An 18,361-nucleotide genomic window follows, 5' to 3' on the forward strand; every position below is an offset into this window, starting at 1 on the left:
TCTCACTCATTCTTTGGAGGAAGGCCATGAAATTGTCAAAAATCAAATTACAGACATTACCCAGAAAAAGGCACCGGACTCTACCGCCAATATATTCATCCAACTGCCCAACCATGACATACATATTGTGACTTTTAGGCCCCTAAATGTATGTCTTAGAAAATGAACATATAAATAACCAAGCAATGAATAAACCTCTCTACAGTAGTAGAGAGTTTTAGTACCACTACAGCACACTGATCGACCTATGGTGACTCATCTCAGTGTAATGGCAACAACATCAGTGTCCTCTGTGTTTTCTCCGCGAGTGATTTTACATCGTTGTCTCACATTTAAACCACAAGCTTATAATACAAATGTAACCGTAAAACAACGATTCATAAATCATGTTTACCTCCATTAATTCTTCTCATTGTGATTTTAAATGATATAATATACGACTCGCAGGGGGCAATAAGCTCTTAATACGGCTATTACTGCAATGATGCCCTGATTAAACTAATGAAAAGACCTTGGGAAAAAAGGCTGAGGCATTTGACAGAGGAAACAATGCGCCGTCATCATGTTACTGATATGTCAGCAGGGCAGCCAAGGGCTGTGAGGGAGCCTGCCCCTGGTATTTTCTACTGATTGCCTGGGTTAACTGCTGAGAGTTACGTCAAAGATTTGTAGAAAATCTGTGGTAAAGGCGCTGCAGTAAAGCAAGGCTGCCTTGAATTCAGAACTGCAGGTTGATAAACACAACAGCATCCATGTTGCTAGATTGCCCTTGAAATAATGACCTTCCAGCCTCCTTATCTTGCTCCCTCCTGGCTCTCGTCCCTCCTCATCCCCACATCCAAATTAGCTGAAAAAGAGAAGACTGCAAATTGATAATGCTTTGTTAAAAATGAGGCTTTCCTTTTTTTTTTATCCATCGCTAATTGTTTTTTCCACTCTCCCCTGGCACTTACTGTATTAGAGGCATTTTGGACGCAAAGGAATTGTAAAAAAGTGCCCCCTCAACCCAATAAATCACAAGAAACCTAAGTAAAAAAAACGCTTTTCCTCCAGATAAATTTGCATCACAGAAATTCAAACAGATGTGTCAGACTACAGTCAGCCCTTTATGAAAAGATTTCCAACAATGATAACTTGAGCCACTAAGTTTTATTCAAATCAGCGATGGCATTTCAGAACAATGCATCGCTCCTTCTATCACAACTTTGAAACAGTCAAAGACAGTCTGGCTGCATACGTACTTGTAGATCCACCTGACATGAAGTGAAAGATGTCTGATAGACTTGAGAAAGAATAGAAGAAATTCAGCGAGCTCTCATTGTTCCCATTTACGCAGAATCCACTTTTTCAAATTTCGTTTTTAGTCTCCAATTATGTTGCTCCGGTAGGTCAGCAGACATCTTCGAAGCTGGCTTTCGTGCCTTTTAACTACCGTCTCACCCTAGAGATGCTCTGAGAAAAAAAAAAATAACCTGAGACACCACTGTACACCACCAGCACAACCTGCTACTGTGAGTCACTGCGGCAGTCAAAAAACTGGCCAGTGGTCACGCGGAGCAGCACTCCTACAGCAGCAGGTTAACCAGCAAGCAGTTCACTTCAGATTAAGGTTAACACTCTTGTCTTGCTGGTCCTGCCTCCTTCCATGTCTAGCATCCTTGTAAGACTGGAGAGCCTCTCTGAGGTTTAATTGCATGTTGACCCTGAAGGTCTGTGCTTGTGTGTGTGTGGGTGTGTGTGTGTGTGTGTGTGTGTGTTCCCTGGAGACCTGGAACTCACAGAGACTCATTTTCTCTCACTTTTCAAGGGGATAGGCAGTGGTCAAAATTGGGAGGACAGGGGAGGCATGGGATTTTGAGATTGGTCGACAATGTTGTTAGAGTGATAATATACGTGTGACTCATACACAAACGTCTGTCCATTGTTTGTCTGCACGTGAACATGTATGGAAAGACAAAAATGTCATAATCACAACTGTATAAGTATGTGAGTGTCAATATCAATGTCAAATGTTGTGGGTATCGTACAAAAGTTCTGTTGCTTCTGTCCCGCTTCATTACTGATATAATGTTTAGTGAACAACATGCAGAAAATTTCAGCCAAGAGGAAGATAAGCAGGCTGTAGTATCTCAGGGTTTCCCATAGACAAGTCGTTAGCCTCGGTAGCAAGTGTCTTTTGATGGGATTCGGCCAGGCCGGCAGCCAAGTGTCTTTTTTGATGGCCGCCCAACAGATGTTGCTGGTGAGTCGCCCCCACTCTAACTGTAGTTACAGTGGAGCGAGTTACTGTAGGCTGGGGACAACATGTTTATCTCCCAATTTAATACTGTCACAATATTTGGATGCTGATCCGATTCAGAATCTCAAATCAAAACATTCATTTTCGATTTTAATAAATAGAAAAGTATTCTGAGTGCCAAACCACTCACTGATATTATTCTCCCACTGAAACACAATATGAAACATAACAGGCAGATGAGATAAATGCCCCACAGGCGTTTTATTTTAAAAAGTTTACTGGGTTACGCATTATGAATTCTTTTTGAATAACAAAACAAAATGAGGGAGAGGAGAAATGCTCAGCTTTGTTATTATTAAACATCATGTCTACAGCAGTGGAGAGCAGCCTCTCTGCTACACTGTTAGCTTAGGGGAAAGCCTTCGCTGGCCGAGCCGCTAGACAGGTGGAGGCACCGGTGGACTCAAGCGGGCCCAGCACCCCGTGTTCAAGAAAATGCTGCAAAAGTGCCCTATTGGATGCCCGTATGGTAGATAAAAACATGATAAAGTGCCCTCTAGGGTGTCCTCCCAGTGGACAAAATGTGCTGAAGTGCCCTTCTCTTCACTATAAATATGTCACGACGGTGGTAACTTTTGATTCCATCATCATCACAGTCACAGAAAATGTGACTCCACGATTATTCTTGCTAAAATAATTGTGATAATCATCAAAACATACAAACAACTCGCACTAAAACTTGGAATCACAATCTCTTTTGTGGTGCAAGGCTGAGCCTTCAGCTGTGGTGACAGCTTCAGGGTTTTGAATGGAGATGCAGGCTCCCCCTCGTGGCAATTCAAAATAAAACAGAAACTCAACACTTTTTCAAGTCGCTAATGTGAGGATGTTCACGATTATCCGGATAACGGAAATTCACCACGATTAACTCATCCCGACTGTTTTTATCCGCTCATCCCTAATCCAATATTAACCAACATTTAAAAAATTAATGTTCACCTAATTCCTGATGTTTACACTAAGCAGGGGGTCGACTTACACTGGTAGAAACCCTGCTGTCTGGACTTAACTATCTGCTCTGACTCCTACATTATGGTTATCCAGACCTTTCCCCCCAACACTGGTTGGTAGCACAAAAACAACTTTGAGGACCACAAAAACATACCTTTCCAGATTCACTTCTAAGGACACACAGCCTGCATGTTTTTGTTCATAAATGTGCATGTCTTTACTGTTTTTCCACTGTGGCTCCAACTCTTGTGTTTTGTCGAGCCTGGGCCGCTGTATCACCTCACCTAACACTGCCACACACAGACACAAACACAGTTTCCACGGGGAGGCAGTGTAACATCCCAACTGACAAATCCTTACACACACACTGTCTGGCTGGAGGGCAGTTTCCTGACATCAAAGTTGTTTCTGTCAAGGTCAGAAGCTCACAGACTTGTTCTATTTGGGTGTGGGGCAGGTGATGTTCCAGCCGTACACACACACACACACACACACACACACACACACACACACACTGAGAGCTGCAGTTGTGACACAGCAGCCATTTTACCAAAGGATAAAGCAAGGTCTCCGTGTTTCACAGCATTAAGTACAGAACCATCCAAAAACTGACCTTCAAAATCAATTCTGAACACCAGCCTTTTCATATTAGTGTGCTGGCAGCAAACACATTCTAATAATAGCTAATGGAGCCCAGTGCTGTCACATGTATTGGGTCCTAAATGGTGTTTGAAAGAAGTTCATGGACTCCATCATATGATATTGACGACATAATGCATTATTATTCCATCTCTCTGGTTCAGTCTGTAATGTCACAGGCTGATTCTAAGAATCGGTAATGGAGGCTAATCAGGGCATATTTTAATGGGTATTTATTGGCAAAAAAAAAAAATCAGTATTCTGTACTGTGAGTTCTGTCATCTCAGTCTGCCCGGGCTAGTGCTGCTCTCCTTCCCCAGAGCCGGACTCGGTACAGCATCCATGTGTGTGTGAATATGAAAAATTATGCACTTGCGCCGGTGAGCGACTCAGACAGAGAGGTTGGCAAATCCCATTTTGGTCCCAAGTGAGACATCTTCTCTCTAGTGGATTGGTCACGTCAATTTCTGGAGGCGCATTCTTCCAGTTAAACTTTCATTCACATCTATAATTTAAGCTTGTAGGTTTATTATAGCAAGTTTTGAACCAGGCAGGGATGGGCATCGCTCAACACTTTTTTCCCCCGTGGTATCAAACACAGGAGCAAATATCAATATCTTTCTAGGTATTTTATCAAAGTTTGAAATCCCAGTGTTGTGACAAGACTATTTGCTACTGTTAAAACACTGCATATATGTGATGATAAATAATTGGTTTAGTTACACAACTTGTAGTTTTTTTTCTGTCTAAACATGACCAAGTAGTTACAGTGCCTAAACCTAACCAAGTAGTTTCAGTCACCATGTGGTTACCAATCCAGTACACCTGTTCCTGGTACACTGCAGCAGTCATGTTGTTTTGGGACTCACAGTCAATTGACCTATTCAGTCCTTTTGATTTGAGGATGTTTTGGTTATTTCAATGTGCCACATAAATATTTAATCAACATTTAATCAAATACAACTATCATAAAAGATTCAGTATCGGCACTTATGCAATAATCAAGGACTGGATCAGGATCAGGGCCAAAAAAAATGGATTAGGACATTCCTAGTATAATCACCATGGAATTGAATCAACATCTCTCTTGATACAATCTGGACAAAAATGCAGCATTTGAAACTTGCTATTGTACTGCATAGCAAAATATTTGTTTTTGTGTTCACCAGCTGTACAGCAAAATAAAGGATGATTCGGGGATGCTTGCTCTCACCCTGTAGCTGTTACAGTCTTTCTCTATATTGCAGTTTTTCCCTTGCAGCTTTAGGTAATTAATTCTTTATCCGCACAGTTCTACATGCTCCACAAAGCCTAAACAACCCATCACCTAGGAGCAACTTCATCAGGATTGCCTCTTCCATTTGTGCAGCAGCACACATTTACTGTATCATAAAGACAATATTGTCAATATGAGCGATTTGTTTAATTGCGGGAACGCACAGTATTTTGAGAGTTGTTTATGAGTTAGCAAAGAAATCAATGCAGAAGAAGCAGCGGCAACACCAGCAGTTACTAAATATACATATTCTCGCCTTCTTTTTTTAATCGCTCGGTTCAGCGGCCTCAATTTCTTCACCCAAATATGTCAGCTTAATTATAACGGGTAAACACTTTACTTGTTTTGGCTTTCTGACTATGTTCAAGAGATGCACCAAATTATCTCCAGTCATTAAAAATATGTGAATTTTAAGAACACATTAGATTATTTACTTATTGTTTTGTTTCTACCGTCTCCACTTTTAAATCAGAACGTCGCCAAGTTGTACGGCTAGATACTTCTCCTTCTCCTCACCATACTTTTCTGCACCAGCCCCTTGCATTGATGCATGAAAGCATAGTACAGCACAAAAGCAGACAGGGGCATACAGATGAAGGGAAGGGAGAGAGTGGCTGCTGTAACATGTTTTGTCAGAGTGTCTGTGTCAGCAGGGCGCCATAAACTAAGTATTGACAGTTAAAGTCTCTTGTACTCTACCTCTCCAGTCAAGGGAACCCTTTGACAGTTTTACAGAAAAGTGAGACCCCAAAAAATCTTTGCAGTAAAGAATCAGAAAAAAATCGCAAATGGAAATGCAAATGGTGAGTTTGAGTTGCAGCCACAGACGGACGTTGAAGTTAAGTAATTGTCCAAACAGTCTTAACGTGAAAATCTCCAATCGTTAATGACCATCTCACCCGACACTTGCAAAAAGGGCTATTGCATTGGCGTGATCACATTAAGCCCCCCTGTAATCTCTGCAGTAGATGGAGGCTACTTAACAAGCTGCCTTAAGCTCTTCAGCAGGATTTCTGTCAACTACCGGGAGCCCACAGCGTGCACAGACGGACACCCTGACTGACAGACCAGAACACAGGGAAGAATCAACACAAGCACTCCAAAGCTGATTGGGGGAGATTTACAATCGGGCCTGTGACTGGGTGGAAAATAGGAAACGTGCCAATGGCTTGTTAGCTCCTGGCATGTACACATGGTGCGCACACTATGTTTATATGTTTGGTGCTTTGGCAACAGATGTCACTTGGTACCACTGCTCTATCCTGACTAACTGAAGATAATTGGTAAAATCTCTGAGTGTGATTACGCACCAACACTGAACTGAGAAAATACAGAGATAAAGAAGAACACATATACAGTGTAGTCGAGGAAGCAATGAGCACAATACACTAATAAATGAATAAGCTCTGAGGCTAATAGAAATCAGCTCCAAAAGCTGCCTCACACCTCCTTTCATAGCTTTAAGACAGATCAAAACAGACTGGCAGAGGAATTGCGAACAATTTGATTACATTGTTAAGAATATTGATGATATGGTGACAAATTCAACACTGTCTGATGGAAGCGCTCATAAATCCACAGCAGTCTGCAGAATTGCTATCTTCAAAGAGGACTGCAAACATCTGTTGGTGAATGTTTTATAATCCTATCAGAAAGACAGATGTGCGCCGAACACAGCAGCAGCAAACAAGAACAGAAGACAAACAGAACACAATCATCCACAAACACTCGTCTCTCTCTCTCTTACACACACATGCAAACACAATTTCTGCATTTACATGTACATAGGAGAGATGATTATCCCTGGCTTTAAGCAGTAACCTCATTTTTAAACATACAAGAAACCTGGTTTTCTTTATCGAGTTAAGAGATTAAAAGAAACCGGGTTAACACAAAGATTTCTGCTCGGGGTTTTTCAAACATTTTTTTTTAATCTGTGCATGGGCACGATAAAGACCCGGTACAGGGACAGATAACAAGACTCTACAGGGGAAATTTCCCTTTTAAATCCCTGGTTAAAATCTGTATTCTTTAATTGAATTCATTTATTATTAACTATAAATTCCATAATTTATCTATGAATTCATTATGCATCTTTAAAATATGTACTTATTGACCGTTTTTGCAAGTCCCTTTTTAATTTGAACCATATCGATGGATTCATATTTCATTTGTAAATTATATTTATAATACATCATTTTATTGCAGATTCGAAATAAAAAACATGTATTACTTCATAATTTGTCTATTTATCTACGGATGAATAAATTAATTTCCAAACAAATCACACAGGGAATTTCACTGTTATTTCTCTTTTTCGCTGACAGTTGTTGTCCTCCATTGACAACAAGCTCATAATGACACAGCTCACATTCTGATGTTTAGCAGGTGTTATGTTCACCATGTTTATCAGCTTGTAAGCATGCTAACATTTGATAATTAGCACTTACCACAGAGTAGAGCTCAGTAATTTGGCAGATATTTGCTCATGGCGATCGTTTCAGTAGTTGGATTGTTGAGACATTAAATTCAGAATCACAAATGTCACCCTCATGGTGGCACTTGAGGAAAAAGTCAGCAACTCATGACAGTCTGTTGACAAAATTGGCTTGAGACCATGTATGATATTTGGAGCAAATTCACCCAGTAGATGTTGAGACTGAATAGACCTGCTGGTGGCGCTAGAGCAAAGCTGTCCAGTGGGGCCCGCCTGCCAAATACAGCTTGCCATTAAGTTTGATTTGGCCTGCCAAATGTTTAAAATATATACATATAAATCAACTAAAATGGATGATGAATAAAACATAAATAAAATGTGTTATGTTGTTTCATTTTTGTGAGATGAAAATGCTTTTTAAATCTCTGAATTTGTAGGAAGTCTGATTATAAATCATTTTTAATGATCTCAGCAGGGCTGGCAGGGAGACAGCTCACAAAAGAAGTCAGTCAATTAAGGGAACTGATCCTAGAACCAATTTTTCATCATAACAATGCAGTACAAAAGGTGCTTGCTTTTGGCCCATGGCCCGCCATTGATTTTTTTAGTTTTAGCCCTCCAAAGTAAAAAATGTGGGCACCACTACGCTAGAGGAACAGCCAGAAGACCGTCAACGTTGTTGGATGGATATCTTTACTAGACTTAATGGTAATTCATGGAATAGTTGCTGATCAAGGAGTTCAGTCAGGACCGAAGTGGTGCACCATCTGTGCTACATTGCCATCTCTGAAGCAATGCTGCTTGCATGGCTAAAACAATAAATCAAACACAGAAAATGTAAAGAATATGCTTCAGAAACATGGCAGGCATGTTTATTTTGCATTTAAATGAAGTGACCCAGACTGCTTTAGTTCTAACTACGAAAAACAAACAAATAGACATGCAGGTCCAAAAGTAGATAGGAAGAACCTAAGAGTCCTGTTTGTGTGGCTGAACATGTAACAGAGAGCAAACACACAGACACTGAATGTTCCTGACGCAGCTCTCACACAGCTGTCTGACCTTTCCTCACGTGCCATGCCCCAGCTAATGGCACAAAAGGACATATCTGACACTATGCTGGTAGACAGGTCATGCTCCCCTTCAGCAGCACAATAAACTGTCTCCTCAAGCCAGGTAATGAGGGGCGCAGAAAGGTGTCTGCATCTTTGTGCAGAAGACAGAAGAAGATGTGTGAATAAACCGACAGTCAAGCACGCTGAATCTAAAAAATTGCTTGTTTTTATCTCCTATTCTAATCTTACACTGACTCGTAAATGCTAGAAGGTTATGTGAACTTGATGCGGCGATGGATGGAGGATGTGGGATGGTCGGAGAGGGTGTGTGAGGGATGGGGGGGTGGTCGTTATGACGGTGTAAATGTGTACACATGTTTTAATATGTGATCGAGAGTTTGAAAAGAAGAAAAAAAAAATGCATTGAGAAAAGTCTGAATGTTCCCTGAAGTTGTTCACTGTCCCTGCCTTACAAAAGATTTACAACTGGAAAAAAAAAACCCATCTGTCCTGGATTTTCTTATTTTTTTCCAAACCAATTAACTAACAGAAATGAAATATTGAAAAGCCTGTGAGCCAGATAGAAATACAGAAAAGCCTATACCAGTACACTCTGAAACGCTCAAAAAGGCACTCCCAGCCTCTAAAATAGTGATACAACATGCGCACAATCGTACATTCAATCTCAAACTTTTACATTTCGGTTCTTAGCTGAATTGAATATTTGAGAGTGATTGCAGTACTTCTGATAAAAGCACCATTTGATAATGCAGCCCCACACTGCACTCTGATATATCTACTCTCATTCATTATTTAAGCCGTGGTCATTTTTAGTCCCGTCCTTTTAACAAATAAAATAGTAATAATAGAAGACGTTACCGTGAGCCGCCAGGCCGTATTTAAATGCCATTTGAAATCTCTTTTTGCTGAATGCCAGTGGACCACATGCACAGAGGATTACTCTATCTGAGTGAGGGGCTTGTGTGAATACATATTTCAGTGTGTGACTGCTTTAGCACACATTTACTGTATGTAGACATGCACGATTCTTTTGATTGTACTGTATATATGGTGTTACTGTCCTGCTGCTGAAGTGAGTAGGATGCGTGGTGTGTGTGTGTCTGTAGGTGTGTTTTGATGGGGGCTGGGGGCCTAGTAATGACAGCTCTTTTTCTTTTTATGCCCTTTCTGCTATCTTCCCTCCCACGTCTGTGGTCGAACAGTCTCCAGGGCGCGAGTTATGACAGTGGAGAAATACTGACCAATTTCCTCTGACAACCATCCACATCAACCTGAACTAATGTCTCTTCTCTGCTCTTCTCTTCTGTATTACTTGTTACTAACTCCCCCAGTATTTCTCACAAAATTGTTTCCTTCCATTTAAAATTTAAAAGGTTTGTTTACGAATCCTCTGCTGAACAGAGTGGTGAATACACTCGCTAATCCTAAAAATCTTTACCCGAACATGTTACTTCCTTTTAAGAGATATTGCTAAACTCACTGTTGTATCTCAACTGGAGCTAGAGTTTGGTCAGTCATGTCTTTGTATCCTCCTGACTGGATTGCTCTGATTCCCTTTTTCTACAAATGGTTTCAGAGTGCTGCTGCAGGGTTGTTGACCAGGCCGAGCCAGGATGACTCACTTAATGCTTACGTTACCTTCTTTACATTGGCCTCCCGTTTACTTTGTGATTCATTGTTCCGATGTATATAGACCTGTTTACATCTCTGACTTTTCCCATCCTGCGACAGCAGACCGGACCTTCATCGTCCCACTTTGGTTGGGGTTAGGCACCAAAACTGGTCTCCTGAGTGAAAGTCCCCGTGTTTATTTGACCCACCTGTCCAACACCTTCCAGGCTTTGTCGCTCTTTCTACTACTTCTCCTGACTTCCTCTTTTGCTGCTGTAACAATTACGAAAGTCACTAGAGGTTACTGCCTGACAAGAAACGCAGCTGCGGGTTGTAATAAGCTGCTTGCACAGTCGAACTATACGGTCTTTTTCCTCATGAAAGGCTCGTCCTGTTCAACCCCATATCACCGGGAGATCTCCTCGGTCTTCTCCCTCGCGTTCGACTAAAGAACTAAAATGATCATGCCTTTAAAGTGATGTCTCCAGCACTGAAGTGTTTTGTTTTTTTGCAGTCTCTGTCGACACCCTCAAAACGCAGCTGCAGACTGGTTTTCGTCTCGCCTGGTGCTGTCTAGTGTTTGTACTTCTGTGAGATTTTTAAGTTATGTTGTTGGTTATGTAACATTGTTTGTTTTGGCTGTTTTTAGTCTTTTTTTCTATGTTTTATTCTTGTGAAGAACTTCATGAAGTTAAGCTGCTACACTTAATAAACTTTACTTACTTATTTACCCACATGCTGTAAAGACATCAGGTTTAGATCTATCTGACACGGCAGAGTGTGGAACAGGATCACACATACAACCAGAGTCAGTGAACGTACTCACCAATGTCAAATAACACAGCATCTACCATTAGCTAGTGGTCATACCAAGAACGTAGCGGCTAAACACCTGTGCTCAGTGTAGTGCATTGAGAGATGGTTCAGCTGTAGTGACGACTGCATCCTCTGTCTACCTCAGCTCTACTCAAGATGCACAGCTGTGCCTAAATTTGAATTTCCCTGACTCCAACAGCTGACAAAATGACTGCAAGCTTCAAATCGATCAACATATTTTCCTACATGCTATGGTGTTTATTGTCTCCATGCAGCTTCATAAAGCAAACACATAGCAGATCTAGCACGCCTTCTGAGTCTATAATAAACATCTGGCACTTAGTAGCTATAGCTAGCAGAGGATAGCTATAGCTACAGATCGCTTTCCCTTGTTTGCTTTTTACTTTTGTATGGCTTCTTCACATAAAAAGGGAAAAATAGCGACATATATATGTGATCTATGAGTCATTATACCCTCGAGATGTTCTTCCCCATTTTCATGTGATTTTAGGGATGTTGGCAGCAACTCATATTATGCATTACAGACATACCCATACAGCCAAGAAAACCTGGGTTAGCATGCTATAGATGCTCATTATTGTAGATTTGTCGGCCTCTTCAGCAGCACATCAGGACTACTTAAACCATATATTTTCCTTTTATAGTCCCCCTTTCCTTTCTCTCTCTTCAAGAACATGACAGGCGTGGTACACGATGATGTCTGGGGGGGAAACAATCCTATCTTACTACTTAGAAAGCTACATATGAGGCAGCATATGCATTTATTTAGAGATATAAGAGAATTTGAGTCATTTATAGTGGATGATTGGGTGAAAAGGCCATAAAAGGGTGTTTTTATTCAGTTTTATATCATACACTGACTGGTTTTAAAAGAGCTAAACCTAATCGGACATTGTGACAACAGTGGATTTTGATACTGTAGACACATGAACATCCATCCTCCGAAAGGTCACCGTTGAATGATGCTACAGTTCTGCCGATCGACATCTAAATCCAAGTCCTATTCTCTTCCCGTCACGATTACTTAAAACAGCTGCATTATCCCCAGACTCCCCTGAGGGCTACCTTTTTTTTTACTGCAAATACAATAAAACAGAAGGATTTAATCGCAGGTCATATCGGTTTTAATGCATTTCAGAGTGTGGTGAAGGAAAATGAAAATTGCTATTCCCCCTATTGTGCTTTTTTATCTGCGTGTCTCACTTTCCCTCCCTCTCCCCTAGACGTCAGATTCTAATGTTTCCATCAGGCCCTCTCTTCTTCCTCTCTCCAGAGTCGCAGACTCTCTCCTCTCCTCTGTTCCCTCCCTCTTCCAAGCCAAGACGCTCATCTCTCAGTCTGTCTGCAGCACTCTCTGCGACGGCGCTACGGTGTGTCAAAGTATGCTAATGAGGTGGCAGCATATGGCTCATTCCTTATTTAAGCTCAGGCATCACAGACAGTAAGACACTCAGCTCACCGAGCATTCCCGTCTTCTCTACCTGCCCTTGTTGGAATCGTACCGCACGCTGATCTCTTAATGAGGCTCAAGCGTTATCACAATCAGCTCGACACACCAGGAAGGATAAGTAACTGCTGCATTATCACTTCAATCTGAGCTGCGATGTAAATCCGTTTATAGGACAGTATGCAGAGCCTCAACTTAACACCCGTGAATTGTGTGAGGAAGGACGGAAACTCACACCTACTAGCTATTTCTGCGTCGCCGCAAACACTTCTTATAATACAAACATTAATTGATGCGCACACACACACACGCACACACACACACACACACACACACACACACACACACACACACACACACACACACACACACACACACACACGCACAAGCACAAGCACAAGCACAAACACAAACACACACAGAAGCATCTCCCCACTGACAGGCCGGTATGCAGCTCTATTCCATCATGCTGTGCTAAGCACTCTGTCACCCTGACAGTCTCGTTTTATTTGATGATAAGAGGCTACGACCTTGCCTATCTCACGCAGTTAGTCACCGATTTAGAAGTGCACACACACACACACACACGCACAGTTCACTGTCGTGCCAATAAAACAGTGACTTGAGCTGAAGTTTTCCGTGCGTGTGTCTGAAGGGGAAGTGCAAAAAAAAGTGGGCTGAATGGGATAACAACACCATTTAGCTCGTATTAATATTAACCTTGGCAGTTGGCATTAATGGTTGTTTTAACAGTACAGTAGAAGTTACGGACAAACACATTTGCACATGCTTATCGCCAAGAATTGTGAGCAATGATGTTCACAGGTTTGAGGAATCATTTTTTACCACATGATTCAAAGATATTTTTTACACTTTTATTACATTTTCACACATTCAAGGACGGAAGTCTTACTATGTCCATCCTTCTGAAGTCTTTAAGATATTCATCAAAACGTTGTCAACGAGAGCATCACAGCCACAGGCTGAATGAAGATGGCAGATGTTGATTGTATAACTAAATGCAGTAGATGTATTTAGTCCTTTAAAGCACTCAGGGATGCTGGAAGTGAGTCACAGTCGGGGGTGCTGGGAGGACAGTCTATACAATGACATCGAAGTGAATGTGTGACAGTCATGTTTTTTGTATTCATTTGCATGTCCATGATAAATTATATATTATAGTTATAAACAATGACTGACAACATTTTGAAAACTTTTTTGGACTATAGCAGGCAGCAACATCCTTCGGGTCAAAGCGGCACAGTGCAACACAGTCATCAACGGCGATTAAGACGAAGAGGGAGTGAAATTCCCCAGACTCCCTTGTAAAATCACTCAATTTCGTGAGTTGTTGAGTCAGGAGACACTTAACAAACTTTGTGAAATGCTGACTGTGACAGATTCTAAATGATTTGGGCCTTCTTGTAAATTCGGCAATGTTATACAGTAAGTTCTCTCCTTGAGTATAAATGATCGTGTCGATTTTGTCCCAGTGATGTACATACACATACATGTCCCGAGCGGTTCTGTGCTAATCGATACATTGCAAGACAATCGTCTAATGATACATTATTATATCTGACTAACTGAAGAACACAAAATCCTACTAAAAGGGCAAACTGCAGGAATTATGTATCTATTCACTACATTGTGCTGTTAGTTTCCCTAAATTTCACATGAATTAAGATGAAATAATGTATAAAAAAGTGTCTTAGCCAAAAGGTTTAGAAGTTAACATGTTTAAAGAAAGGATACAACCATGCCTCAGTAAAATCTGTATAAATTCAATCAAGTTTACACCACGAGGAGTTCAAATGAGTGACTCTGGTAAGTCAGACTGGCAGGGAAGCGACACCATAAATAGTTGTATCCATATTTTGTCTCATCCCTACTCGAGACGCATAACGCCAGGTGTGAACTGACAGACCTGGAGCTTTTCTTCTTGTGATTTTCGGAGGACGCAGGCGTTTCATAGGAATGTATATGATGCTGATCTGTCTGTTTGTCACTGTTAGCAGAGACTCCAGTCTGCAGTGTAGCACATTCACTTCACTGAGTGACATTAGGCTCTGTGATCAAAGAAAGTTTTTACATCGTGTGAACACTTCTGTTCATATTCCAACTCTTTGTCTGTCATGCACGTCCACATTACTCTCTCTCTTCCACTCCTGCAAATCTGCATCAGACTTATTCATCGTTTTAGCCCGACTGCCTACATCCACGCTTTTCATGCAGCTTGCATCATTTTTGCATGAAGAAAACCAGAAATCATTTCCATAAGAGCTCATTGTATAGACTTTGCAAATCATTCCCTGAAGCCTTTTTTTTAAACATGAATCCAAACGCTTCACTAAAATGTGTCGCAACCTGTAAAAAAGTGAGCCGCGATGGATTCAAGTAGCTGAAATCTCAAACGGTAAGCGTCACAAGGCCTCAGTACTCTATTAAGAACCGCTCTGCTTTCCCTGAGGACTGCTGCAGAACAAAAGGAAATAAATGGCTCTTACCAATAAGATGCAGCGTTATCGTGTGAGTGTGCGATTATGTGAGTGCACTCACGGTAAAAAACACATCCAAACCACACTTCCAAATATAACTTCAAACGGCTCAGTGTCAATGTTTGTTCACCTCGCTGTCTCTCATTCCCAAAAGACAAAGCGCTTCCAGTATACAGTCTCACTTAAACTACTATGTTTACTTTAGCAGGGCCAGACAACTGACAGATGTTTGATCAAGGCAGAAAACACACACTTAGAGACACTGTAAGTATCTGTTTCCGTGTTAGAAGACAAAATCCTTCTCCAAAATATTATTATACAAAGACAACAATGCAAGGCTTACTAAATCAAACCATAAACAGGTCAGACAGTAACAACTATAAAAGTAAAAAGTTCTTTTTTTTTTATTGTTTGAAGCGTGACAACTTGGTTTCGCACGTAACAAATGGAAGCTGTATTTTTTATGAGGCCGGTGAGCGTTTTGCCTCGCCCGTACAGTGCTGTAAGTCATCCCATCTTTGTATCAGAAAAAAAGACATCTCCGCATCAGCACATATATTAGATTTACGATCAGCTGTCACGATAACAGCTTACACTTGGTTTTGAATCTCTACCCTTGTGATTATGGAGCCATTTACCTAGCCTGCTAAACAAAAAAAAAAAATGTCACCGTGATTCATTGGATTGCATTTCAGTGTTCTCGTGCCTCTCGGCTTTTGTTTTACTCCTTTTTGCTCGCCTTTTATTCATCTTTTCTCCCGTCGTTTCTACCTGTTGACACTCGTTTTGGATGTGACTAATTAATATTCTGCCTCTCTAAATGAAAAAAAAAAACACAACATAAAAAATAATGGACCGTCTTCAAACGGGTCCACGTGAAACTTAAGTGCTTTTAAGATCTCCCCGCTCCTCTCTGATAAAACTTTGATGAGACCTTTTCAGATTGATACACGAGGTTCCTGAGGCAGTACAACTGTAATCACAGCAGGCGTCCCAGAAAAACAGTGTTGAACCTCGTGTACTGGATGACTCTGATTTGAATGGAGCTGGTGAGAAAAAAAATCATGTTCAGTGAATCGCTCTCATTCCTGGGTCATTTAGTAAATAAAAGCAGTTTTGTAAAAAGCAGACGTAGTAAAAAGGGCCTTCGCTTCCCTTCAATTTCCCTCTTTTCATCTTGATTATAACCCAGCTGAGGAATGCAGCGACAGAGTTTGTGCTTCCAGTCGATGCGCGTGCAGCTTAAGAGCTTTGTCGACCGTAATAAGTGCATGTGTGTGCGTCTTCCTCTGACTCACCGTCCAGCCTCCTCCGTCTGTGGTCATATCGCAGTAGACCTGGAAGCCAGCAGGGTGGTGAACAGGAAACACGGAGTAGATGCCATCCTCTCGCTGACCGCTGGCGTACAGGTCACCGCAGTCACGGGGACGCGAGCCTAGGGAGAGGTGAAAGTAAGGGAGACATGAAATAAATTAGGTCCGCTATGGTTTTCATGGGGAGTGTTTGGAAGCGGTAAAGTCGAATCGGTGATAAAAAGAAGATGAGGAAAAAACATGAGATAACACACTGGAGGAGCATAGGTACAGTAAACACGAAGGCACAGTTGTATATGTGTGAAGTCATCCTGTCAGAGTGGAATCTGGAAGTGTTAGCTTACTCAGTTTTCTCAGCTATTTCCCCCCCGAAAGGCTGGCTCTAAACGAGGAGGCAGACAACGGCTGTGTTGCGAGTGGAAGGCACAAAAAAAAGATGGATGACGAGATGGATGGGCGGGTGATGGATGACACAGCGGGACAACAGAGTCTAAGTGCGGCAGAGATTAAAAAAAAAGAAGAAGAAGAAACTTGGGGAAAAAAAGTGGAATGCAAGTAGGTCGAAATGAAGACGGAAAAGCACAAGGGTGGAGCGCAGACGTGATGCCGCAGAGAGGAAGCAGATTTACAGCACGGAGACAGAGATTTGAGATAACACGAGCTGTAGGAAAATAGAGAAAACAAGACATATGGGTGTCAGAGGGGGAAGAAGTGTGGCTTAGTGATGAGACGCATACAGTGCATTTTAGTGGTAAAACACAGAGAAAAGAGACAGAAAGAGTGGCGAGCGTGTATAACAGACAGGCAGACAGACAGACAGGGAGAGAAATCGGGGAAAAGTTAGTGCCGGGGAAGAAGAGAGAGGCGGCTTGTAAGCTACAGCCGAGCGGAACAGTAGCACCCTTGTCTCTAACTGCGAAAAACCCGTCTTACACAAGGGATACAAAATCTATTCCCCAGGAAGCCGGAGAGGAGCTCTCTGATGAGGACAATGTCATAGATTATGCATGCCAGCCTACCACCGGGTCAAACTCCTGAATTTAAATCAGCCAGGAGAGTTCTTGAAAAGGCCATTCGAGATTTTCTTTTTTTTTTTTTACAGTCCCTACACCATACGAAAATGTTTGATCCCCACAAAGCTTTTCCAGTTTTCTTCGTGTAAGGCTCGGCTGCTAAGCTCCGACTTTCATCACCATCACACATAAATGGTAGAATTTCTCAGTTCTTCTTTTCATTACAGGAAAACCGACACTGTCGAGGTTCCACGGGACATTAAAAAAAGAGACCGTAGTCATTATTTAAGAATTCGGTTCTCTTTAACAAGGGCTTTCAAAGTTTTTCAGTTTAATGATCCCTTACAGCGGAGAGATTGTTCTTCCAAAGGACCTCCCGCCACGATCACACTAATACCTCCAGGTCCACTCTGGCTTTGCTCGCTTTACGACTTTGTTTGCACACAGTTTAACACAGATTCTTTAGTCCTTTAGGTGCTGATTCGCTTCACAATCCATAAATTTCCATTCCAGAGCTGAACGATGGTGTTATTCTAAGGAGATGGACAAAAAATGACATTCTTACAGCCACAGAAGGTCACGGTTCCCTGTTCCAGTGATGTATCGTGCATCATTTCTGTGACAGCCACTAATTCTGATTGTTATTTTAGAGCCTCAGTCCATCATCAGGGTTTCCTGCCTTCAGTTGTAACCTGATTACCACTCTCACCTGTGCACCTGTTTCCCAATCTCCCCATCAGCTCTCCAACATACACAATATATACCGGCCACTTTCCCACAGTTCCCTGCCAAATGTCTGTTGTGCATTGTTACCTCTTGTCGCATGCCCCATCTGTATCTGGATACATTGTATGGATCCAGGTTCCTTTGTATTTACAACTGGTGTTAAATAATCATTCTCAACTCTCCCCACATTTTGATCAGATCACAACATGCTAATGAGGTATACAGGGCTGGCGGACTT

At 41.6% G+C, this 18,361-nt stretch overlaps 1 protein-coding gene across 3 annotated transcripts in view; it reads right to left on the reverse strand.

Moving 5' to 3' along the window:
• Positions 1-18,361, reverse strand: part of fibcd1b (fibrinogen C domain containing 1b) — a 114,546-nt gene that overhangs the window by 41,882 nt on the left and 54,303 nt on the right. For all 3 annotated transcript variants that reach the window (XM_073477376.1, XM_073477375.1, XM_073477374.1), the window contains one exon: positions 16,370-16,506. In XM_073477376.1, the coding sequence (XP_073333477.1) occupies positions 16,370-16,506 (137 nt within the window). The remainder of the gene's footprint in view (positions 1-16,369; positions 16,507-18,361) is intronic.

This window comes from Pagrus major, chromosome 12 (assembly GCF_040436345.1).
Source record: "Pagrus major chromosome 12, Pma_NU_1.0".
Lineage (NCBI taxonomy): Eukaryota > Metazoa > Chordata > Actinopteri > Spariformes > Sparidae > Pagrus > Pagrus major.